The following is a 27,494-nucleotide window of genomic DNA, read 5'->3' as shown; positions in this document are numbered from 1 at the left end:
CGTCTTTCATTTTATTAATTTTACATGTTTCACTACTCACAAGTATGTTTTAATGCATTAAATATGTCTACTGTAAAAATGAGTTATTTTTGACCGACATATGGTCACAGAAGACGTAAATTTACACGATTTTTTTCTGAGTGTGTATCAATCTCTACGTTTCGGATATTGTAATTTATGGATATTCCAGCATTTCGTCTTGCGTAAATGGCATATATTTATTATCTCTGAAGTTTTCGCAGTATGTTGTAGCTAAATGAACATCAAATAAAACATAATTATGGCAATGAAACAAATTCTTCCGAATTGATATGTTTCACACTGAATTTAGCACCGAACACAAACTTAGAACCGATACGACCAGTTCCGTGCCGTTATGCTGTCTCGAGTCACTTATGAATCAAAAGGAAGTTCCGTATGTGATGTAATAATCTTCCCGTTCCCAGCCCGCAGAAAATGGGAATTTACTTACTTTATTGGTTTTATTATCTCACTCAATTGAGCTGTGGTACTGCGTCCCTCCTCCTCCATCTCCTCCGCCTTATCATCGAACCCGGGCGGAACGTTCTCAGACTAGGAATAATACAACGAGCATAACCACGTAGGTGGTTGCAATTCCGCAGAATATGGCACGATCAAATGGTTGCACAAACACGCTCCACTTAACGTTAGTTAGATCGACTTCCTCGTCGGAGTCGTTTTGCTCGAGGGTATCTTTCGACGATGCCATCGCCGCTGGCAGTGGATCCACATCGGTCACGTGGTTGGTGAGGTGTGCTTCTACGTTTTCTGTCGTAGATTTTATCTTCGGTTTAGTCAAATTGATATACTCTAATTGTAGAAATGGCTGGAGTGTTGCGTTCCGGGATAACGTCCCATACAAAGTTTTAAGAAAACGTGGAACCTCACTGCTGTCACGTTTCGACATTTTCTCGGAGTACGCCAGCAAAGCCACCAACAAAACAGTTATGAGTGATGAACCGAGCAGAACGTTAGCTAATTTCAAAGCAGGTTCCATTCTGGTCATTGAGTACCAGTACAGAATTGTTGTATACATCAGGTGTAGCGCCAGTGAAGCAAACGTCATTACACCTCGGCAAGGAGCATCGATACCGAACCACGTGATAACAAGATTTACTGCCATGAGAACTGGAATACATACAAGTCAGTAATTCACACAAGTTTTCGTTTAAATAAAGCTCGGCTCACGCAAAATCATTGTCAGAAAGATGACCAAATGCGGACCGACAATTCGTTCCACAACGACATCCATTCTAAACTCCGGTGTCACAGTATTATTCACGATAGCCATCTGAAACGAGGTTATCTTATACGGGTAAACTCCGAACACTGAGTAGGACAGTCGTCGCTGAAAGTGAAACAAGGAAAGCTGATTGATATTGTAACCCGGAGTAAATATTCTCAACGGGCAATTCCGGGTTTCAAACGCCCAACTGTGGGTATTGTCCAGACAATCGACCTCGAAGGTACACAGCATGGTGTAGATCACCTCACCGTTGGAACTCAGATGACATTTGACTTGAAAGCAATGATTACTGCTTTGAACACGCGATCTGCGAAAATAACACACCATCAATGTTCACACACACTTCACATTGGAAAATTTGTTCCATACTTTAGCAAAGATTTTGCTGCTACCGTTGGGGTCCAGATATCCTGCTCCGATAAAGATAATGTATTGATGTTGCCATGTTCTTTTTTGTTCCAATGAAGATAAATATCGAACCATTGCTGTTTAGTTGAATAAAAAAAGAATACTTTCAGCAAAGACGGTACTACCTTAAGTTATCGGAAAATATTTAGACCTGACCATTGACAATTCGACTGTTAGTTCCAGCTTGTTGTTAGAGTTGCTAACCTGTAACGAGACATAAAAATACAAAAACTTTAATTTCGAAAAACATCAATCTGAGCACTAAGCACCGAAAGCGAGTCATTTCGCCGAAATTTGTTAACCATTCCGTCAAATTTTATTTTTGAGCTTGAAATATCGTCCGAAGCATAAAAATCTCTTAACATTACCTAACGCCTAACATTGATGATTGATATGATGCAGCTACATAGCCAAAAACTGAATTAACTTAAGAAAAAAATCATGATTTATGGAGCAATCGCTTTAACATATAGTGACGGAAAGTTTTCTAACACCAAATGACAAATTAAAAAGCAACCCACATTATTTAGTGAGAGAGCCATTTTTGTCCCATGTTGAATAAAACATCGAACTTTCACACCTTTCAATACTAAAGTTAAAGAAACAATTCATGGAATCTTTTTTCTCGTTCGAGCATATTAGCCGTTTCAATGCGTTGGTGAACAAATAAAATTCATTAAAGACAGTATCTAACGGAGAAAACAGATTGTAAAATCGACATACGAATGCAACTATGTAATGAAAGACGCTAAAATGTTACTGCAGAAATGGGCCTCGAACCCGTAGCTAACTCCTAACCGGGGAAATTGTTTTGCCAATTAAACTACCCTGCATATAATAAAAAAAACTACATGAAAAGCATGCTTCGCTATACTTGACCACCAGGTCTATTCGAACTTGGTTGATCAGACCGACTCGACATTCGTTTTTTTTTCTCTTAGGCTTTGACCGAGATACCGGTCTGTGCAAGTATTGGTAGGTCGGAACCGACCAACAATTCAGATCGTTGGCAAAGATTTTTCCTCTCCGACTTTTTGAGCCGTATGGATACGCTCTCTATGAGCGATCTTCGATACGGTTCAAAAAGTCGGAGGGGAAATATCAAAGCCGAAGATGGATAAAACGAATCTCGGGTCGGTCTGATCGGACAAGTGCGAAAAGACATTAAGTGAATGCAGCGGTGGCCAAGTACAGCGAAACAAGCTAAGTTCTTCTACACACTTAAAAAAAACCTGTGATTTTACATCTTATTAGATGCACATAAATGGAGCGTCGCAGTTCACGCAAATTTACGTCGAAGAACATTTAATATTGTGTCTAAGACTCCATGATATGAAATTCATTGAAATAAAGAAAAGAATACTGATAGCAACCACCGCGACTTGAACCGAGAATCATTGGATCGCAAGTACGTCTGTTAATCGACTGAGCCACAGAAGCATGCATCTGCTTGGCTGGTAAAAGGTGCATTTAAATTCATACAGTCGCACCTGTTAGCAGAACGCAAGTTACAGTCGAAACCAGTAACATTCAAGCTCATCTAACATTAAGTCATTACAAATAAAATTTTCCGTCATTTGACAAATTATGTCTCTATGAATTACATCGTATGAGGGATTAAGTCACCTGTAAAATTCAAATTTTTTTAGAGTGTAGTCAATTGGACTTTCTCTTCACGTGTTTTCATAAGCAGGGTAATTTGATTGGAAAAACAATTTCCCCGATTAGGAACTAGCTACGGGTTCGAGTCCCGTCTCTGCAGTAACATTCGAATGTATTGCATGATAAAATCATTCGAACAACATTTTGTAATTTTTTAGTGTAAAAAATTGAGAAATAAGTAGGTGAGGAGGTATTTTGAAGAACGCTTCTTGAAAATCGTGATTTGCGGTGTCCACTGTATCTTAGCGCAGACTAATCAGAAATGAACAAATCAAAGCAGCATAGTTAGAGTTGAAGTTTTTCTAGACCCCAACGTTTCAGTTTGATTTTTTTAATTTATTTTTAATTTTTGGTGGTTGTTCAAAGGGAAAACTACGATTGTACACGAAAAAGTCCACCAGTTTGTAGCTATAAAACCTCCCCAATGTAACAAACTACTAAAATAAAACGTTAGGGTCTGTTTTTATATGTGTAGAAAGTGTGTGCAAGATTAAAAAAATGGTGTAGTAATTTTTGAATGACGATGGACATGGATTTTCAAAACCTGCTTTCAAGTAAAACGCGTTTAAAGTTTTCAGTTTTTTCTCTTATAATTTGTTATATCGAAACATTTCAAGAATGTTTTGTCAAGTTTTTAAGTCAATCGAATCAGAAATCTTGGGCCTGTGTGCCGGGCTCTTACTTCTTCGCAGTATGAGATAAGCAAAGATAAAGGCTCATAACTTGCTGAGTATTGTTCTGAAGAGCTTGAAAATTTCACCGAAATAGAAAATTACATCATAGTTTACTCTCTGCTGATTATATTTCAGTTTTATTTCCGAACAGCCCGGTGTTTCTATTCTGTTGGAAACCCTACTACAATATATGTGATCCTAGCTGATCATAATCACATTTGTAGTGAACTGATTCTTTATGCTGACTGTGACTCAGATAATCTCGATGAAATGAAATCCACTGACATTGATACAACAATCAAGTATGGATTTTATCTTATCAAAGAACGCTCACTAGCAACTCTTCACACGATTCAATCAGAGAATCATAAAGTCGAATTATCGATTCGATTTTCTGCGATAATTGTCAACTTGCGATTCTCTCTTGATAAATTCCACACAACACCGTTCATTACCAGACTGTACATTTTTTTTAAGGGCCGTGAAATACTCAGAGTATGAAGTGAAGCGAAGAAATGTATAAAAATTCATGTATTGAGAGACACGAGTTCTAGTAGCATCTTCTACCGGATTGAAAATGTTGTATACAATATAGATAAATATCGAGCAGCTTCTGTCAAATTATCGGCAATCACCAACACTGACAGAAATAGATCATTTGAATCATTTCATTGTTAAATTTCGGAATCTATCAGTCTCAAAGCTCAAACTAAATTCATTCCGTTCTTCTATCATCAACTAAAGACTGTCCCAGAAAGTATGGACGCACTTTGATTTCGCTGTAAATAATTCACAAGTGTTATGCCGTTTTTCATTGAAAACCCCTGGTGGCGTGGATTGCTCTGGTTTTGCACTTTCGAGCAGAAATGCAATATTCTGACGGTGTTTCATTGCCATTTCTGCTCGAAAGTGCAAAACCAGAGCAATCAACGCTACCAGTGTTTTTCAATGAAAAACGCCATTAGATATTAAAATTTTATTCGATATGCTGATAATATTAGACTACAACAACAGAAAATTATTCTCAACATTTGCTACTTAGCCGTTGTAGTCTAGCTGGCGGACCTTATTGCGAACAATCCTTATTAAATTCCGTACAGCCTTCTTGGCGACAAGATTTGACACTTTTTTCCAATCTTTTTCGAACTGTTGAATGGTTTCGGCTGCCGAGACATGTTTCCTGAGATGTGCCTTCGTTAATGCCCAAAATTCCTCAATTGGTCGAAGTTGTTGGCAGTTTGGTGGATTCATGTCTTTTGGGACGAAAGTGACATTTTTGGTAGTATACCATTCTACCGTTGATTTCCAGTAGTGGCAAGAAGCAAGATCTGGCGAGAAGACAACAGGATCCTTGTGGCTTCGAATCATGGGTTGAAGTCGTTTTTCTAAACATTCCTTGATGTATATTTCACTGTTCATTGAAGCAGTGGTGATGAAGGGTTTCGAAATCTTACCGCAGCTACAAATTGCTTGCCAGACCATAGCTTTCTTACCAAATTTTTCGACTTCAATCAATGTCTCAGACTGGTTCAACACTTGCCCTTCTCGCACCGTATAATATTGTGGTCCCGGCAAGGATTTGTGATCGAGTTTCACGTAGGTTTCGTCGTCCATGATTATGCAGTTCATATTTCCAGCAAGAATCGTTTTGTACAGCTTTCGAACCGTTGGCCTGATCGATGCTTCTTGTTTCGGACTACGTTTTGATTGTTTCTGCTTTTTATAGGTTCGAAGATTCAATCGTTCTTAGCACGAAATAAATTTGACTTCGAAGTGCCCACTTTTTTGGCCACATCCCGAACTGAAACCTTCTTCTTTTGCTCGAACGCCTTCAGTATACGTTTATCCAACTGAGGGTTAGCAGGACCTTTTTTTCGACCCGTTTTCGGTTTATCCTCAAAGGTGTTATCCTCACCGAACTTCCTGATTGCATTTCGCACGGCTTTTTCACTTACTCCTTCCATTTTTGCTATCTTTCTCAGTGACAGTCCGCGTTCTGTGCACCATTTGTACACAATTTTTCGACGTTGTTCTGCTGAAAGTCCACGCATTACGAAACAAACTAATGAAAATGAATAAACAACTGCACAAGTGGTTAGAGAAGAGTGTAAACAACAGGACGCAGCCATAAAAATTGACAGATTCTGAACCATTGCGAAATGGCAGTGGTTTTCGGTTGCGTCCATACTTTCTGGGACAGTCTTTATAATTTTCAGCTACTCAATCGTTTGAAAAACATTCATCGACGATTATATCAATGTTGTCGTGATCCATGGTTAAGGATTTACAAAATGAAATTAAACATAGGTTTACTCTTTTGCAAATGAAAACATCGCTACTCGATCAAAAGGGAAGAGCAAAGTAATATTACAAAACCTGTTTTAATCCACCTAGTGGTGTAATGATGCCTTTCTTATATTACTCATAACATCATAAATATTACACGGGCAAAATTCCGATTCTAGAAAGGAGTAAAATGAGTCATGAAAATAATATATTTTTATGTTATGATAATACACCATGATTAAAATTTCTCGGATCATGATCCATTCGGACTGATTTCGATGAAATTTAAACGTAACGCACTTGACGTAGTTGGGTATAACTTCAGGCGTGTTTATGCTACGTTGGTAATTTTTGCAACATAAATTCAGGCGTTATGTGTGATTTTTGCAACGATGGTCATTTTTGCAATATAAATTCAGTGAAAAGCACGACGAAAATGAAAATGAAAATATTCTGTTTTTGAAAAACGATGACGCAAGAGATAACGTGTTTACTTTCGTTCATTACTTCAGTTTTGATTTTGTGTTTCAGAATTTAAACACTTAAACGAATTGCATGAAAAAACATTCACTCGTGTCGAACCTCTTGAACAGAAACTCTATGTCAAATTCTTGCAAAAATAATTGTCTTATCCATAATATTTAGGTGCATCAATACAGTTTGTGTTGTTATATCTATGAAAAAAAATAATCAAAGTGGTTGAACAAAATACTTTTCTGATTTTCGTTAGATGGTGTTCCAAATTCACAATCGAATTAAACTCTAGCTCTCGGAATATTATTCTAGCAACAACGATCACATCAAATATGTAAGAATACATTCGAACAACATGTAACATTGATGTTTGTCAAATGAAAAGCGTAGCCGTGCTTAGTCTCTTATTATGTCAGTTTTCGGTTCATTATCTTTATTTTTATGTTATGTTTAATTCTCTATCAGCCGGTGGGTAAAACAACACGATTATTAAATAACATGCTTCAGGATCAAGTAAACATTTTCAGTCGGTCTTGCTTTTCAATGTCTGCTTTTTGCTTTACCATTAATCTATTAATCTATCACATCACTTGAGGCAAGTGAGGTTCAAAGTGATATCCGAGTAGAATATTAGAATAAAGAGCTTTGAAAGCAATACATTTTTCAAGTAACGCATTTTCGAACTAGATTAATTTTCGTGGTAGAAGGGATGATTGGTTTCATGATTTTCTAGTCATAACATTTCTTTCCGTGTGCTGTGGAATTAGCAAAAACAACTGTTCATTGAATAGAAATAGGAAAGTTTGTTCAGATTTAATCAAACAAAATATACAAATCCTGTTTACCCTGTAGTTTCGGAACCGAAAGTAGTATCCACAACAAATTTAGGAATTCCGTGTGAAACTGTAAGACTTTTCCTTTGAACCTAAAGGTTTGTGATAATTGATTTGGCCATTTTAAAGAAAAGTGAGTGAGATATTGATCAATATTTCCAATTCGTCCGAAAACGGATTCAGAAGACCGGAATAGCCGAAGTTGGTTCGATTGCCAGCAACAAACATGACCTCCAAATTGGAACAGTTTTGAACCTAGTTAAACTTAGACTTACTATCTCACGCTCTATTTCGATTAAACCAATTAAACGAAATCTAACAAACGAAGCGAATCTGCGTTTCTGTTACTTTTGCATAGGTAAGTCAAGCTAAACAGCATGAATCAGTAGCATAAAACATGTAAAAGGATTATTATTATTATTATTATTATTATTATTATTATTATTATTATTATTATTATTATTATTATAATTATTATTATTATTATTATAATTATTAATATTATTCTTATTATTATTATTATTATTATTATTATTATTATTATTATTATTATTATTATTATTATTATTGACATCACTACGCCGCCGACACGGTATTATTGCACTACTGGCTGACAATCATTGACAATCTTTGATTCATTCGGTCGCACTTATCATAAAACAGCTAAAATTGGTATCAACCGCAGCACCTTTCTCTCTTTTACCAATATCACACACTAGTACCAGACATCTGTAGCCGTTTCATTTTTTTATAGCGTGTACGAAATAGAACAAAGCGTTCGTTTTGTGTTTTCTTCTTCCACCGTACTACCACTACAAAAACGACGAAAACTATAGGTTGTGAAGGCTATGTTTGGCCAATCACTTCTGATATATAGAAGATATCAAAAAAATTAAAATGTAATGAACGGTTTATTACAAGTTACTTTGATTGTGATATTTTTTGTCGTCGTGAATACGACTTACTTTACTATGGGGCGCCTTTTCAAAATATCCATATGGAAGAATGGGCAGAACTTAATCGTGAATATCTCGACTTGTATTATTAGCAGCAACATAATTCTTTCACTATTTCATCAAAAATATGATCATGAATTTAGGATAATATTTTTAACAGTGTGAGATAATCACAAACAATTCAAAAATTAGGTTTTCTAAAAAATTTCAAACAACGCGGAAAACTCTTTACTTTTGCTTGGGTTTTTCGCGCAAGGACGACGATTTTGAGGTAGTCAGGCACATATCTTCAACTGAGCGTTATAAAAGGGGAACCGTGGTCGAAAATCGAACATTTCTTCTTGTGCGTTGGATGAAAGCAGACGTCGAAGCAAGAAGACGCATTAAACTAGTTTCGCATCATTTGGCACTGCGAGCGGATGTGTTGCGGTTTGTACGCAAAGCTAGTTTCAATTCAAGCAAGAACGATTGCATCAGCTGCTGGTGTTTTGCATTGGAGAGAAAGAAAATAAGAAACGAAAAGTACAACATTATATAAAATGGCTCTAAATGTTATTTAAAGAACTATTAAGATTACTTCTTTGAAATCGAAGGTAGAAATCATCAGTTTAGTGAAAATCCAAAATAATTTGATTTGCTTCGTGCCCTTTCCGCTGTGGGAAAATCGTTCGAGAAAAACGTTCTGAACTGTACTAAATATCGTAGAGAATTCCACAATTTGGTCCTTCTAAAAGGCAGAAATGATTCCTGTATTGCACCTTGATAGTTTTTTTCAATGAAATATGCAAATCCGAAATGAGATAATCAACGTCGGAAATCGTTGAAAATTTTAGTAGTGAAAAGGGGGAAAGTTTCGCAATTCATACAATCGATCAACTATCAATTCGAATTCGAAAGTGTGAAGAAATCGTGTCAGTTTTATTCGTATTCACGACATCCAGTTATGTCTCTGACATTACACACCCGTACTTTTTCACTGCGTGCATGACGTTGAATTTAAATTACCTGCACATTATCTTTTCTCTCAGGGAAAGTTATAATGTAGAATAAAATTGTCATTTTTATAAACAGTCTATGAATTAAAAGCTCATATACTAAGTGATCTGCCCCTTGCTGTGAACTGTTTTGTGAATAGTTCAAACTTTTAGTAAAAATTTGAAATTTCGATAAATGTTGTTGAATTTCACTCAACAGACGAACCGTTCAAAAATTTTACAAATAGAAAGATTGTTAAGCTCTGAAAAAAATTTAATAAATAGTATGATAAGTGCAATACAGTAATCATAAGATAAAGTTATACTTATTACTTTTACTCCAATTGATAGCTCTCGTTGAGGCGAATTACAAGTTACGTTTTATTAATATACTAAATTATTTTGTTTTGAAGCAATTATTTATTTATTAAACAACCTAAAATTGCGTATTTATATCACTGGAACCGTAATCATTATCACAGTAAACATGAATACAAATGGATTAGTTTTGCGTGCACATTTTATACACATTTATGTAAACTATTTATGTAATTTTTATAAAACAATGTGTTCTCTTCCGAGTTAGTATCAGATTGCGATTCTAAACCGAATTTACAGCTTATTTTTTCGTGCAGTGTATATCGAGAAATATTCCTTATATTTGGAGTTGTTTGGTTCAGTGTACTGATTGGAAAAGCTGTCATATGTGCGTTTTTATGCCCACAAACTAGCACGCTCTGCAAACTAGACGAATTTATCAGACAGTTTTATGGGATTTTTAGCTGTTTGGATCATCATTCGTAAAAAAATACTCATGAAATTGGTAATTTTCCACTTATCACGCTCGGATTCGGATAAAAGGTTTTGGAAATTTTTAGGAAACTATAAGACTTTTAACTTACTTTGAAACATCCAAAAAGTAATTATTGATATATTCAACGAATCAACCTTGAATATTGCCGTGGCCCCAATTGACAAACAAAAAAATTAGTTCTGTTAAATATATTATGAAGGAATATCAAGAAATAATAAACAGCTGAGCTGAGCTGAAGTTGATTGCCCGTATTTGCACTTGGTGATTGACCGAATGAGCGGAAATGTCCAATGAACCAAGAAAATGAAGCTTATGAGAAGCAAATCATTTTCACTGTACATACCCATTCATTCCTAACTTTTCATTAAATGATCAATAACGACGCCGGCAACGACCAAAGGCTGTGCTACTGAGGAAAAGGAAGGAATGTTAGTCCGATACTCGTTGTTTCTAGAGATCGCGGGTATTCTTGTATCCCCACGAGCATCACGGGATAGGATATGTGTTAGTTGGGAGGAAAAGAGATCAGGATATGTTTTGGTAAACAATATGATCTCAACAAAAGCTGATTTTCGATAATCAGGATAAATATAATAAGGCATTCTAAGTAAGAAAAAATCTAAATACCTCTAAGGAACGATCTCACCAGTAGCATTTTTAGTTTTGCGAATCAACATTATTCAATAAATAGCACTCTCACTCTCTTTAGTAACACACACTTGTCACACCTGCACTATCACTCAAAATATCTGTTTCAACCAAATTTTTAACTATACGTATCAAACAACACATTGAAAACAGACTTTTTTGAGAGCAGTAGCAGGACATCGCATCGTACTCCCAGTGATGCCAACTCTCCACTCTCAAGAGATAATAAACTGCTTTAGAATACATATATTTGCTCTAAACAAGGAAGTTAGTTTTGATACAGATATTGAAAGGCATTTTCCGCAACATTGCATGGTAAGGGACAATGTGATGCCGTAGGAGGAACAATAAAACGCATGGTCTTGCTAAGGAGCGTGAACATCCCATTAAAAATGCAAAGGAACTATTCGACTGGGCTCAAAAGCGAAAGCAGGAGAGCAGGGTTTGGATGAATGAAGCAGTGAAGATGAGTATACTTGCTTCACGGTGTATGATATTCATGAATATACCTGCTTTATGAACTATGTCGCTTTTGAAGAAGCGTGAGCCTTGTTGCGTTATTGAAGTGGCTGTCCATGCACGAGAATAGAAGAGAGCGAACAATATTCACCCCTACTACTGTTTCTCCTTCTCTAGGTAAGAGAGAAGCTCTAGCCCCATAATTCACTGCAAGCAAATTAGCTTCACGGTGCAAGATAGTGATGAAGATTGAATATTCAGTTTTCGCTAGCAGACTGATGACTGGTTCTTAACTGTCGCATGTTTCTTCGAGGTCCAAACGCGATTCACATTTGTTTATACAGAATTGCACCGCTCGAGCGTTTATTAGAGTAAAGGTTTTGCTGTAATGGTAACATGTGTTTCTTACAGCTCTCGAAGCTTATAGCAATACACAATGAAAATTCAATGAAAAAATGTTCAACGCGGAATACTGATTAAAAGACTTATTTTTCATCCTACTGGTTGATTACCTATCATGCACTACTACGATTAAACCCAATTAAACACTATTCAGCAGGAATTTGATTTACACAAGTAACAAGAGTTCAGAAGCTAGTTTCTCTCTAACAGCCAGCAAACGAAGCGTTTGTTTGTTTGCAGTATTTGGTGAGATCACCAGATCGCCATTGCGAATTGCTTCGCTCCTGTTACTTCTGTTTATAATATTCAAGTATTACTAAGAATTCTTACCCTCTACTAACTTGACACGAGTTGAATAAGTGATATGCAACAGTTTTCGTGGCATAAAGTCATCATTAACAGCTGTTCGCGTCGGAGAGCCAGTCATCAGCCTGTTAGCGATAACTGAGTATATAATCTTCATCACTTACTAGCCACGTGAAGATCGTTAGCTTGCAATGAAGTGTTTGTGAGAAGAACGACGTTCAGGACCACGAGAGAGCTAACTATATTCACGGCTACTGTGCTTCATGAAGACTCTAATACCAGCACACTATACCATCTGTGCATATGTGGAATATATTTGCTTCCACTAGCGTTTTGTTTGTGTGGTTCTTTTTGGCTGGAAAGGCGTCCTCTTTGTGAGCGGTGGAATTGTTCGCTCACAATGCAATGGAAACTATATATTCATTCACCGGCGAATGAATATTCCAAACCCTGCAGGAGAGACAGAGATTATGAAAATACCAAGCAACATCTTAATGAACAATGTTCAAAAGCAATTACTATTCACGGAACATAAAAATACCATTCATTCATTCCAGTTTCTGTGGATAAAATATAAATTAGACGATTTTCAAATTGTAATGCTGGTATAGAAATTATAGATATTATTGAACAATATGAAATCTTTAATAAATGCGACTCTCGAACATTGTATCAGGGCTGCTGAAAGAGATGGGTACGGTGGGTAGTACTACTCATCCGAAAATTCCAAAGGTGGGTAATTACCCATCTGAAATTTCAATCGATCGATAAACAATGGTAATATAAGTATGATTCATAATTAGAATATTTGTAACTCAAATGAACCTTCACATCTCACCTTTTCGTTCTATATCTACACACAAATAAAAACAACTTTTGACGTAGGATTACATTTTTGTTTTCTTATGCTGGGGTGCAAATGCAAAATACAGAAAATAAGACCGTACAAACAGCGGTCAGGTTTTGAACATCTACATATTTAACTGATATTCGATATCATATCACAGATAAATGATGAACGAATCTTCAATTAGTAACGAAGTATTTCTAATTTTAGCAGTTTCTCAAACCATTGCCATGATTTCCTTCAACAGATACGACAGTTTTGTATACATAAGCTCGCGGTTTCTATAAGATTTCTGCTCTTGAATGAGTGCGTTCGCATTTAAGAAAATCGCTCATACAAAACAAGATTCAGTATCGGATCGACTTGCACTCTGTGCGGTTCGATACTGCCGTACAAAACACAACGTTCAAAAAGTCCAGGAACTAACTAGGATTGTCAAAACTTGATTAATTTTTTCGGGATGACTGCCTCATTTGGCCACATTTAAAATCAGAATACCACAAATCTTTGTTTTTAATCGCGGTTTTATCAATAAACGGAAATCGTTATTTTCATTTTTGCCTTTCTCATATAGAAAGGTTATGCAATCACTAAGAAAACCCGATTTTTGAACCGAGGCCCAGATGGTCGAGTGGCATATACCATTTCACTCAGTTCGTCGAGTACGCAAAATGTCTGTATGTGTGTGTATGTATGTGTGTGTGTATGTATGTATGTATGTAAAATTTTTTGGCCTCACTTTTCTCGGAGATGGCTGAACCGATTTTCATAGATTCAAATGAATGGTCTTGTAACCCCACACAAAGTTCCTGAATTTTATTCGAATCCGACTTCCGGTTCCAGAATTAAAGGGTGTGCAAAAAAAATTAAAATAAGTGCACTAATTTTTCTCATAGACGGCTGAACCGATTCTTAGATCCAAATAAAAGCTATAATTGTCACATACAAAGTTCCTGAATTTTCGTTTGATTCGACTTCCGGTTCCGGAATTACAGGGTGATTAGTGAAAAAATCCTATTTAAAACTACTGTTACAGTTAAGTTAGTAACTTAAGGTTCATGAGGGGTTTGTGTTAAGCGTGCACGAAACACTCTGCATCAAAACAGGTACATCAGTAAAAAACTCGCTTGAAGAGCGAGACGGTACTGATTATTATTTTGAATACGCCGGCCGGACGGAGGGAGAAAATGACAAGTCAGTTTTGGAGGTGAACACGCGCGCGGTGGACGTATCGTTCGGGCACAGACCCGTCGGTGAGGAAAAATAAAGAGAGACCGCGTGGGACCCTTCTTGGCCCCCGGAGTGATTGAAACCGTTTAGTCCGGAGTGAGGTCGGTCTCTGCCAATAATTGTCACCCGGAGAAATCCGTGTTCGTGCGTCGCACGCCAGCGAAACGGAACGAGGTGCTCGAGGTGGAGATTTCGGGAGGCGAATCAATTCCACGGAAGCACGACAGCACGGCGGAAGAGTCACGAGTGGAGTGGTCCATCGCCCTTACCCTGTGTGATACTTCGGGCGGAACTTCGCGAATCTCCAGGAGGAGTCCTTTATTCATTGGGGGAGACGACGGTAGTTGAAGGAGAGAGCAGACGGTCAGGCTGGAGTAAAACTGCATCGCCAGTCAGTGGGATTAAACCCTCGCAGAAAGGAACAATTAAACAATTAGGAAAGGTGGATTGGTGACTCCCAAGAGGTCCTCCGGCCTGCTGCGCGGCGATCTCGGAACAACTTTGGCATTGTGACGACGAACCACCGTTGATGGACTGCTTACGTGCTCCACATTTGCCGAGGCGGAGATCATCGAGGCGACCGAAAAGCAACCCGGATTGGTGACTCGCAAGAACGGCGATCTGCTGAAAAAGGTGAGTGCACGGCTTGTTTTACTTTACCTCTCTTTTAAATGAACCGTCATTATTATTGATTGGGAGATCATTTCGATTTGGGCTGAGAGACCAATGTACCCCCAACAAGGACCAATGTTTTTATAACACTGGCGCCCAACTAAAAATCCCACTTGTAAATTTTTGATTTGTGTATTTGACCCAAATTTTGTTAGTTTACCGATTACGTAAGATTTGTGATAGCATTTTAACTGCCTTGGTTTTGATCCGTGATAGTTAATATATATAAGCAAAATGGATTTCACTCATTTGAATGATGAGGAAATCAACTATGAAATGGCATTACGCCACATGGTTAATCTGGGTGCAATGACCCATAGAGTAAAAGTTCAACGTTTGCGGGCGGTGGTAGCAGATGACCGCAAACAAAATATTATTCATGACTGCTCGGATCATGTAATGAGTCCGACGGTCAACATAGAAGCTTGCCAGCAGGCAATCTATGAAATTCAAAAAGTCGTTGAGCCAGCCATTCGCAGCTCCGACAAACAAAACCTCTGTCAAATACGGTCGCGACTGTTACATTACAGAAACAGATTGGCAATAATAAAACCACCGATGTTTCTCGTGGACGCGCACAAATCGCTCGTATCGTTTGTCAAAGTGTTGTTCGATGATGTGCAAAAGGTAATGACAGATCCAGTGAATGAGGTAGCAAGTGTAGTGCCGATAGATAAGCGCCAACCGGCACCAGAAAGGACCGGAAAGGAGCCCGGACAGGAGGCTAGATCCACGTCAGGAGATGTTGAGAAGGAGCACAGCAGAGGCAGTGGGCAACTCTCTACATTACCGACAACCAGTTCTCCAGCAAGGCAGAGCAGAGGGGAAACATCACTAAGCTCGGGATTTGATGGACAGCAATCAACATTAGGCAGCGGAAGACGAAGCAACTTACTGCTATCACACTACACCCCACCGCCATTGGAATTTCCATCAATGGTTCCAGACTCTTTCAACACAAGCAGGAGAGGAGAAAATTCTCATTCAAACTTGCAGAATGATAATGTCAATCCGGCACCTGTAGGTAACAATCGAGCGGCGACTGGAACACGTAACGTATGGGAAGAATACAACCAATTGCGAGACGATTTGTTGCATCATTTACTACGCCGAGAAGCGGGACCATCCAACGAACGAAGTGAGGACAGGCGCATGCTGAAAGCAGTACACAACTGGCCATTCAAGTTCCGGGGAGAAAAAGATACGACATCACTGAACATTTTTCTGGATAGAGTCGAGACGTTTGCCAGATCAGAAGGAATGAACGACAATACACTGTTGGCGTCGATCAAACATCTTCTGCAGGAAGACGCATTGGATTGGTATGCGCGAGCAATGGCACAACGATCATTAGTTTCATGGGAGGCGTTCAAGCAAGAGATCAGGAAGGAATTTTTACCAAGCGGTTACGCACAGATTCTCCGATTAGAAGTCTGTTTCCGATTTCAAGGGCAGAACGAGTCTTTCGCCAAGTATTATCGTGATATTGCAGCATTGTTCCGTTTTGTGACACCGGCGATGAGTGAAGAGGAGAAGTTTTTCATCGTGAAAAAGAATATGAACGCCGATTATGCGGCGATCGTAATAGCCGCGAGGCCGCATACGTTGCAGGAAATGGTATAAATCTGCACCAGCTTCGATGAAACAAGGATGCTTCTCAATAGACAGCGTAGGATTCCAATTCCACACAGTTCACTATTAGAACCAAGCTTCGCGACACCTGGGGTTGTAGCGAAACCGGCGCCACCAACACAGTTTCAATCACGTTATGAGATGGAGCAAAACGCAACAGGAATGTCTTCTCGAGCACAAGATTCATCAGTGGAGGATAGAATGGAAGGAACAGAGGGAGAAGACGAATACTGGCAGATGAAAATAGATCAACTAATGGAGCAAGTAAACGCAATCAAGTTGAACATGTTCAACAGAAGCGCGAAACCGGCTTGGAGGTCATCATCGAGTTCAGAAGGTTCGTCACTCAACCAACCAGCTGCGAGGCAATCAGTAATCCATCCACGGCTTGCGCAGGAAAAGCTGCAAAAGCAAGATCGTCAGTATCAACCGCCGGTAAGGTACCAGCATCTAAACACACAAAGCTCTTCAGACGAGTCGATTAGGCGAGAGCGACAGGCGCAACCAGAAAGCGGAGAAGTGGCTCCAGATCAGAAACGGAATGGATTAATCTGTTGGAACTGCGACGAAGATGGACATCGGTTCATGGATTGTCCGAAACCTCAAGCAATTCTCTTTTGCTACAGGTGCGGGCGGAAAGGATACTCCTTGCGAAGCTGTATAACGTGTCGAACGGACGCGGGAAACGCTACAGCGGGGAATCTATAATAGAGGGTGTTGAGTCTCCGCATTATGTCGAGAACCCCTCAGACATCACCAATTTTGGACTTTTGAATACAATAATCATTCCCGGATTAGACAACCGCCCACATGCGACTATTAATATCCTGGGCAAGGAAATGACAGCGCTTTCGGACAGTGGTGCAAACTGTTCACTATTAGGAGGAGCAAACGCAGAAATCGCCGAACAACTGAATTTGCGTAAAGGAATAGTAGAAGGTGGCATCAAAACGGCGGACGGAACGCAAAACAAAATCTCACATTTCATTCGTTTTCCCATAGTTTTCAACGGTCGCAATGAAACCATCCAATTGTTGTTAGTTCCGACGATACCGGATTGCGTAATTTTGGGCATGAACTTCTGGAACAAATTCGGAATCAAGGCAACGTGTTGCACCATTGAAGCAGAGACAAATGAAGCGAAAGCAAAAGAAAATGAGTCGATGAAAACTCTCAGCAGAGACCAACAAAGACGTCTTCAAACAACAATTGCGAAGTTTCCGTTGGCAGAGGAAGGAAAACTGGGAAAAACAACACTGTATGAACACCGTATTGAAGTAGGAGACGCACCACCACGCAAGCAACGCCATTACCCGATGTCACCATATGTGCTGGAGGAGGTAAACCGCGAGATTGACAGGATGCTATCATTAGACGTCATCGAAGAAGCGCGCTTCTCCCCATGGAACAACCCACTCGTAGCCGTGAAAAAGAAAACGAGAAAATATCGAGTTTGTTTGGACGCACGTCATCTGAATTCTGTGATGGTGAACGAGGGTTATCCGATTCCGCAAATATCCTCGATTATCAACAACCTAGGAGGCTGTGCATACATTTTATCGATCGATTTAAAAGACGCATTCTGGCAGTTACCCTTAGAAGAGAAATCGAGGCCAGTAACAGCGTTCACGGTTCCTTGACAATATCATCAGAGAAATCGAAATTCTGTCGTCGAGAGATACCATACCTAGGCTACATACTAAACGAAAACGGTTGGAAGGTCGACGAAGAGAAAATAAGCAGTGTCGTGAAGTTTCCCATCCCAACAAGCAGAAAAGAGGTACAACGGTTTCTAGGTTTGTGCAATTGGTACCGACGTTTCATTTCGGATTTTTCACGTCTAGCTGTACCATTAACGGAACTCACAAAGACGAAGAACAAGTTTCGATGGAACGCGCAAGCAGACGAGGCCTTTTTCAAGCTAAAAGCCGCTTTAGTATCAGCTCCAGTACTGGCCATGCCGGATTATTCGAAGCCATTCGCAATAGCTTGCGACGCAAGCGATGTAGCGATTGGAGCAGTGCTAACGCAGGATATCGAAGGAGAAGAACATCCAATCTGCTATTTCTCGCAGAAGCTCTCGTCGTCGGAACGAAAGTACTCGGTCACGGAGCGAGAATGTTTAGCGGTCATACGGGCGATCGAGAAATTCCGAGGATACATTGAAGGAATAAAATTTACAGTTTACTGCGATCACGTAGCTAAGTACTTGCGTTCAATGAAAAACCCCACGGCACTCATGAGTCGTTGGCTCTTACGGTTAAATGCGTTCGATTTCGAAATCAAATATAGAAAAGGAAGCATAAACGTAGTACCAGACGCGCTTTCACGGATCGTCGCATCAGTCAACTTCACCGGATCAAAATCCAAAGACGACTGGTTCAATCAGCTCATAGAACGCGTACAGAAGAAAGGAAATCGCTTCCCGGACTTCAGATTCGTAAACGGAGAGCTGTACAAAAACTGTTTGAGCAAAGACGAAGGCGGCAACGCAATTCACCGATGGAAAAAGGTAGTGCCTGTTGAAGAACGACATGAACTGATGCGAAGACATCACGATACCCCCACCGCAGCGCATCTAGGATTTCGAAGTACGCTGCAGAAGATTCAAGTCCATTTGCACTGGCCGAAAATGCGAGAGGATGTAAGCAACTACGTACGGAGCTGTCAGACGTGCAAGGCAAGTAAAGCGCCAAACAGGAAGATAATGCCCCAAATGGGAAACCTGAAACCAGCAAAGCTACCATGGGAACTAATTTCCATAGACTTCGTCGGTCCGTTCCCACGTTCAAAACAAGGAAACACAGTTATGCTAGTCATAGTAGACTGGATTACAAAGTACGTTATCGCACATCCGATGAAAGCCGCAGACGCAGCAAAGATGTCACAATTTCTGGAACAAGAGGTCTTTTTAAAGTATTCGCGACCAAGGATAGTTTTGTCGGACAATGGGAAACAGTTTGAATCTTCGGTGTTCCAATCTCTTCTTGTCAAGCACAAGATTGTTCACATGAAGACAGCATATTACTGTCCCATGGTCAACAATACAGAACGAGTGAACCGCGTGCTAATCACCTGTATTCGAGCCTTACTGGAAGGAGATCACCGCGATTGGGATAGTCAGCTTCCAGCCATCATGGCCGCGGTAAATAGTGCAAAGCATGAAGCAACCGGAATCAGTCCACACTTCGCCAATTTCGGAAGAGATTTGATACTGCACACAGATCTATACACACAGCAGAGCTTAAACACTCCAGACGATCCAAAAGTAGCACAGGATTTGCGGCTATCAACCATACAACGCATGCAGGACTTCGTACTGCAACGTATCAAGCACAACCACGGAAGGACAAAACAACGTTATAACCTCCGCACACGCATGGTATCGTTCAAAGTCGGAGATTTGGTGTGGCGCAAAACGTTCGGACTGTCCTCAAAGGCAGATCATGTGAACAGAAAGCTGGATCCAAAATTCGTTCCGGCGATAGTGAAGGAGATTCTCGGCGTGAACCTATATATTTTAGAAGACGTCGTAACTGGAAAGAAGGGCAGGTATCACGCGAAGGACATTAAGGCAGATTAGTGGAAATTTATACAGCCATGTATGTAGACCAAGTCTGTTAACAAAAAGTTTGGAAGCTCCAAAAACACCGCAAGTGTTCGGGACAAATTACACTTCATCAGGGTGCGGCGAGCAACAACGGCTAGACTACCTGCCCACCTTGTTAGGACAACTTGCAGTAATGCAAGCCCCGCCAGGCTTACCGTTAGCGTATCGTGAGAAAACGCACCCAAGTTGTACGAGCATTGAAACATAAAAGCCTTTTCCAGGCGTGCCGGTAGCGGACCGAGAGAAAAACGCACATCGGAACCTTCGTCGATTCAGCGAAGCAGAGCCTCTGCAGGCATGCCGGCAGCGAGCCGAGAGAAAATCGCATAGTGATTCGAGAAGCCAGAAAGCCTTCAGCAGGCCGGCCGTTACCGTAACGGGAGAAAACGGATGGTCGAAACATAGACTCAGGAGTCTGGTCAATTCAAGTCATAGGATTGAGGAAAGCGAGTCATAGGGTGGATAGATTGGTCGGGGAAGGCCCAAGACAACTGACAGTCGCAGCAAGTTGCTGTCGAGACGTCAGGGACGGGATCGGACTTCCTCCTAGAAAAGACTGAGGATGTCCACACGTTACCGTTAGGCGAGAAAACGGATTCAAGCTAAACAACAGCTTGATTTATGTCGACAACCCACGTACACAAAAATCACCCAAGTACGACGAAAATAGCCCTTTTCAGGCAGCCCGTTAGCGTACCGTGAGAAAACGCACACAAGTACAACAAGCCTCTTTCTGGCAGTCCGTTAGCGAAACGAGAGAAAACGCAACCAAGTAGCACGAAACTAGCTTTCTTCAGGCAGTCCGTTAGCGAAACGAGAGAAAACGCACCCAAGTACCACGAGACGAGACTTTTGCAGGCAACCCGTTGGCGGTACTAGAAAACGCGTATCGATGGATGCAGATTTGTGGGAAGACACATCGGTTACGAAACATGAGAAAGGATGAACCAGGTAGCGGTCCGAGCAAACCAGGACAATGGCAACAACACAGCTAACAGGCGCAAGGTGGAATTGCATGGGAGCAAACATCGGGAACCACGATAATTGCAAAAGGACGAAGCAAAGCGCACATGTTTCTAGCAAGCTGCGAATTTTGGTTCACAAGGAGTAAATACAACCGCACATAAAGATATCGTGAGAATATTAAAGCCTACACAGGTCTGCCGTTTGGTCAGATCGGGAGAAACTGACAGTCGATTAAACAGCTATGAGTACACCAGCTACAAAGTTTCACGAAAACACGAGATCGGAAGAAACTACCCATTCCTGGATTGGTGTCGACGTCATGCAAGATCCAGAGCAGTCAGGATTTCTAAATCGGATCGGGTAGACAGTTGTAATAGGGGTCGTTATGACAATCCGTACAAAAGTAACGCGATTCTGGGCGCGGTAAAACCCTTGCATTGGGCTCATAACGATCGAGGGACTAAATACCCCGTTTCCTCTACGACAGTCAACCATTTGTTACAACCCAAATAAGCTATCACAAATACATTGTTTAGTCATATCTTTATTATTAATTCAAACCTATTTAGCACTAAAATAGGTTAAGAGTTCATTGTATGTTCTGCCGTTACAACAGGACTTTCGTGTTTGGTGTATAAGGACTTACCCGGAGACTGATAGCCATAAGTTAGTTGGCGGTAATCGCGAATTAGCCAGAATTCGCTGGCGGTATTATTTAGATTTGTGGATTTGTGTCATTTAGTTTTGTGAAGCTTGTTCCGTACAGGAACATGTTACGAGCGTTGATTGTCTTAAGCATCACGTTCATAATGCGATGTATAGTCTCCGGGGGACTTCTTTGTGATGTTGGCTTATAAATTTCTCATGATTCGAGCTTTCGCCGATTCATGAGAAATTTCTCTGTAACGGCAATGTTGTGTTACAGTTAAGTTAGTAACTTAAGGTTCATGAGGGGTTTGTGTTGAGCGTGCACGAAACACTCTGCATTAAAACAGGTACATCAGTAAAAAACTCGCTTGAAGAGCGAGACGGTACTGATAATTATTTTGAATACGCCGGCCGGACGGAGGGAGAAAATGACAAGTCAGTTTTGGAGGTGAACACGCGCGCGGTGGACGTGTCGTTCGGGCACAGACCCGTCGGTGAGGAAAAATAAAGAGAGACCGCGTGGGACCCTTCTTGGCCCCCGGAGTGATTGAAACCGTTTAGTCCGGAGTGAGGTCGGTCTCTGCCAATAATTGTCACCCGGAGAAATCCGTGTTCGTGCGTCGCACGCCAGCGAAACGGAACGAGGTGCTCGAGGTGGAGATTTCGGGAGGCGAATCAATTCCACGGAAGCACGACAGCACGGCGGAAGAGTCACGAGTGGAGTGGTCCATCGCCCTTACCCTGTGTGACACTTCGGGCGGAACTTCGCGAATCTCCAGGAGGAGTCCTTTATTCATTGGGGAAGACGACGGTAGTTGAAGGAGAGAGCAGACGGTCAGGCTGGAGTAAAACTGCATCGCCAGTCAGTGGGATTAAACCCTCGCAGAAAGGAACAATTAAACAATAAGGAAAGGTGGATTGGTGACTCCCAAGAGGTCCTCCGGCCTGCTGCGCGGCGATCTCGGAACAACTTTGGCATTGTGACGACGAACCACCGTTGATGGACTGCTTACGTGCTCCACATTTGCCGAGGCGGAGATCATCGAGGCGACCGAAAAGCAACCCGGATTGGTGACTCGCAAGAACGGCGATCTGCTGAAAAAGGTGAGTGCACGGCTTGTTTTACTTTACCTCTCTTTTAAATGAACCGTCATTATTATTGATTGGGAGATCATTTCGATTTGGGCTGAGAGACCAATGTCCCCCCAACAGGGACCAATGTTTTTATAACACTACTTCTTTACTTTTCTCAGAGATGGCGTGATCGATTTTTACAATCTTGAATTCAAATGAAAGTTCTTATAGTCCCAACTAAAAACCCAAATTTCATCCGGATCTGACTTCCGGTTCCGGAATTTTAGGGTGTTAAAAATTTGATACCATCACTTAAACAGGTGAAACAAAAAACGCAAAAAAAATTTCTAAACTTGTCTCAAAACTACACAAATTGATATCCATTATCAGTAGGCAACTAAACAAACCGATTTCGACTATCCTGGTTCCCGGTCTCCAGTTCCGGAAGTACCGGAAGTAGTGGTCATATATTCCAAAATGGATCTCACTCACTTTTCTCAGCGATGGTTTGACCGATTTCCACAAACTTAAATTCAAATGGAAGGTCTTACGATCAATACGGGATTCCTTAATTTCATTTGGATCTGACTTCCGATTCCGGAGGTATGGGGTAAAGTGTGTAAAATATATTACACCATCATTTAAACATGCAAAAAAAAACCGTAAAAAATTTTCTAAACTGGACTCAAAACCAATATTCCCAATCTTAGAGTCAAATGACATCGTATGGTCGTGCCAAAAATTACTGCATATTTTCGGATACAACAAAAATTTCAAAGCACTGTTTCATTCTGTATGTTATACTAGTTAATGCACAAACAATCCCTTGGTTTCTTTCAAAAATCGAAGAGAAAAATTTTGAATAGAATACCACAGTATTAAATATGATAGAGGCATCATTACACCACTAGGATTTCATAAATTAAAAGGTAAAGTCACTTATATGTCGGTAGGCTTAGTGTTTGTAGTCCGATTGGCGTGAAAGTTTGACACCTGTCATCTTAAATTTGGTACTTTCGGAAAATGAGGTTAGTATGACATTTCGTTAGACCTTTTGACTAAAGTGATATCCACATCAGCGGCTGGACCGTTTGTGGATTCATTTTGTGCACCGTTCGATCCGCACGAGACACATTTTGATCGAAATTCGGCAGTTTTTTTTTTCATATTCGAGGATATTGCAGGGTAACCTCAATCACGAACTACTGGATGAACGAGTTCAGCACCTTCCATCATGAATCCCAACAAACTAAACTGTCAGGGTAACAAAAATTCTCAAAAAGTGAATTGCGGAAATTCACTGACACAAATAAGTTTGAAGGGAACACAACAGACTGTTGCCTTAATATGAAAAACAAATGTTGGCAGTAATTTTGGCACTAGTTGAGTAGTCCTACGTCAACCATTCGAACAACCCATAGTAGTTTTATGCCGTATTTAACGCTTAAATGCGCAATTTTGTTTTGAATCAAAAAATCGAAAACGTCTAAAACATCGAGTTTACGCGTTTCATGCAAAAATATACCGAAACAAAATATTAAAAATATCGATCTTGCTCTTTTAAGGGATAAATAACATTTTCATTAGAATTAAGGTACCTATAATAGTGAACCCACTTCGTTTTCTACTGGATGGCCTGACCGATCAGAGAATTGTTTCATTCTCTATGTTATAGTAGTTAGTGCACAAACAATCCCTTGATTTCTTTCAAAAATCGAAGAGAAACATTTTGAATAGAATACTACAGTATTATATATGAGAAAGACATTATTACACCACTAGGTGGATTAAAAAAGATTTTTTTAAACTCAAATAACCATCCGAAAATCGTTTCAAAAATAAAAATTTCTCGATTTATTTTTCAAACCGCTTTAACTTGAGAACGGTAGGGGAAGGTGTTCGGTTGCCGGTAGCGTCATTCCGACAAATGTCATGTGTGTGTAATAGCAACACGTTCTTTTTGTGCCGAACACCGATTCAAACAGACGCTTGTACTTTTTGCTGCGTTCAAAACAAATTTATATTGCGTGAAAATCAACACAAAAGTTTTTTCTGACTTTTTTATAGTACCAAAATTGAAGAGCATCAATCGAAAAGGTGAATGGATTGAATATTTATGAAGTGAAATCGATCTATTTCGTGATTTAATACCGGATGCTATCAAAATTTTCGCAACCAAAGTCTTTTCTAGTAATTTTCAAAATGCCTACCGATTTCGGTTACCTGCACCTCAAGATGTTCAATTACCGACACCACATGTTGTTCCACAAATCATGAAAAATTGTCAGTGATTTGCAGAGATCCCAAACCTGCCAATTTGTCTGTAAATTATCAAATTTCGTAGTTAACCTGCAAACCTTTTTTCGTTTGAAGACTTTTTACATACTTTTGATTTGATTTTTTTTCGATTGTTTGCCGACATTCGTCAGAATTTACAGGCTTTTCAAAATTGGCGCACTCTATTTGTTTTTACTAGCTTATTGTACTAATTGTACTTATTGTACTAACTGGCATCTCTGGTGATATGCAACACGTGGACAAATTGACAGCTTTAAAACATCCGAAGTATGAGTAAAAACTTTGGTTCTCTGGTTCTATTAGCCATGGCAACTCAGAACAAATCGTCAAATTCGTGAAAAATGAACTGCACTGGTAAATGCCATTAATTAGTTGATAAGAAGCCAATAAATTCGGCTGCAGCAAGCAGAAGCAGAATTTTGATTAACGTTATTTTAATTATTTTAGTTTAGAGTTCTTTCATAAAATTTTGCCGAAAAAAAATATTTTGAAAATATGAAACTTTTTCAACTTTTGCTCTATATGTAAAATTTGAGCCAAGTAAAAAAATACAAGAAAAAATCGACCGATTGCGTATGGAATTGCTGTAGTATCTAGAATCATTCAATGTCCAATATAAAAATTTTAATTACCTACCGATTGGAGTAGCTTTACGGCCAGTTTATAAATTTGTTACGTGTTTTGTTTCGCTGCTTTAAGTGACGCATTTTTAACACACTTTACCCTATAATCCCGGATGAAATTCAGGAACTCCGTATGGGACCACAAAATCTTTCATTTGAACCTAAGTTCAGTAAACCTAGTGAGATTATCAGACAAATACACACAAAAACATACATTGTGCACAGAACATTTGTCTGTGCTGTGTTACTCACTCTATTGGTAACTTGAGAACTGACTTTTGCCGTGGTATGACGCATTTTTAACACACTTTACCCTATAATCCCGGATGAAATTCAGGAACTCCGTATGGGACCACAACATCTTTCATTTGAACCTAAGTTCAGTAAACCTAGTGAGATTATCAGACAAATACACACAAAAACATACATTGTGCACAGAACATTTGTCTGTGCTGTGTTACTCACTCTATTGGTAACTTGAGAACTGACTTTTGCCGTGGTATGACGCATTTTTAACACACTTTACCCTATAATCCCGGATGAAATTCAGGAACTCCGTATGGGACCACAACATCTTTCATTTGAACCTAAGTTCAGTAAACCTAGTGAGATTATCAGACAAATACACACAAAAACATACATTGTGCACAGAACATTTGTCAGTGCTGTGTAACTCACTCTATTGGTAACTTGAGAACTGATTTTTGCCGTGGTATGATCCATGCAAAATACGTCTTCTCACGTTTCTAACTGCATCCACATTTCATCTCTTTCGCCAAAGAAGGTTACAAGCGTTAGAACGATGACGGAATGATGACATGATAACATAATTAGACCCCACGCAAATCCACACATGACACAATTCATAAAAATGTCATTCGAAAAATTACCAAATTTTGCAAGAATGTTCTTCGTCCAGTTTCGAGTAGATAATACCTGCTAGCAAAGCACACACTAAAAAAAACCATACTCACCAGTTCAACACTCATCACATCCGCACCAATATACATGGCAACTCGATCCTGCTGGTTCTTTACCGGTCGCTGCCGGGCATTGTATCCGGTTCCACAGAGCAGAGCATTCTTCAGTACCAGTTCCGTATTATTTCCGTTATATCCATCGTCACACACGAACTGCTTCGTCGAACCTTTGAACAATTCACACTGGCTTTAATGATTATACGTGCACACGGAATGGCAATAATTTTTTCGTTACCACCGGAAACACCGACAACGGTTGGATAGCAAATCACCCCCAAAGTGACTACCAATGCAACCAACTCAAACAGCCACCCACCATTCGGCATCTTCGTCGATAGGATCACTGCAGCCGCTGGACACTCACCAGTCGAGACAGGAGCGGACTGATTACGGTATGATTCAAATGGACAACCGCCACCGTTCGTTATCAGATGCGAATGGACCGGAATTGATTTTCAGTCCACCTACATCGTGTACGTACAACAGTTGCATCAGCGAACGGAGTTTAATGATTCGCGTGAAATTGTCTATCTCATGACAATTTTTGCACCGCATCTCAAATGTACTGTCATCCAGAACTGCATTCTACGGTCGTACATTCTGCCTTCACATCTAAAATAAACAGTCCGCACAAATGTGAAATTACCAACATACTACTGAATGAGATAATCAATTGAATAGATCAACCTAACCGGCAAGATTATTACTGTGAGGGTGTATTTTCACTATCCCATCATAATCATAGACAGTG

General features: G+C 39.9%; 1 protein-coding gene across 1 annotated transcript; it reads right to left on the bottom strand.

Moving 5' to 3' along the window:
- Nucleotides 1–192: 192 nt before the first annotated feature.
- Nucleotides 193–27,279, bottom strand: LOC131427645 (neuronal acetylcholine receptor subunit alpha-2-like). Its single transcript, XM_058591028.1, has 6 exons — nt 26,979–27,279; nt 26,738–26,910; nt 1,832–1,879; nt 1,637–1,752; nt 1,210–1,574; nt 193–1,149 (listed from the first exon to the last, which is right to left on the bottom strand). Exons 1-6 carry the CDS (start codon nt 27,067–27,069, stop codon nt 569–571), a joined length of 1,374 nt encoding a protein of 457 aa, XP_058447011.1. The 5' UTR covers nt 27,070–27,279; the 3' UTR covers nt 193–568.
- Nucleotides 27,280–27,494: the final 215 nt, after the last annotated feature.

Source organism: Malaya genurostris, chromosome 2, assembly GCF_030247185.1.
Source record: "Malaya genurostris strain Urasoe2022 chromosome 2, Malgen_1.1, whole genome shotgun sequence".
In the NCBI taxonomy this organism is placed as follows: Eukaryota; Metazoa; Arthropoda; class Insecta; order Diptera; family Culicidae; genus Malaya; species Malaya genurostris.
The sequence above is the reverse complement of the archived record's forward strand: the minus strand, read 5'-3'. Positions and strand labels throughout refer to the sequence as shown.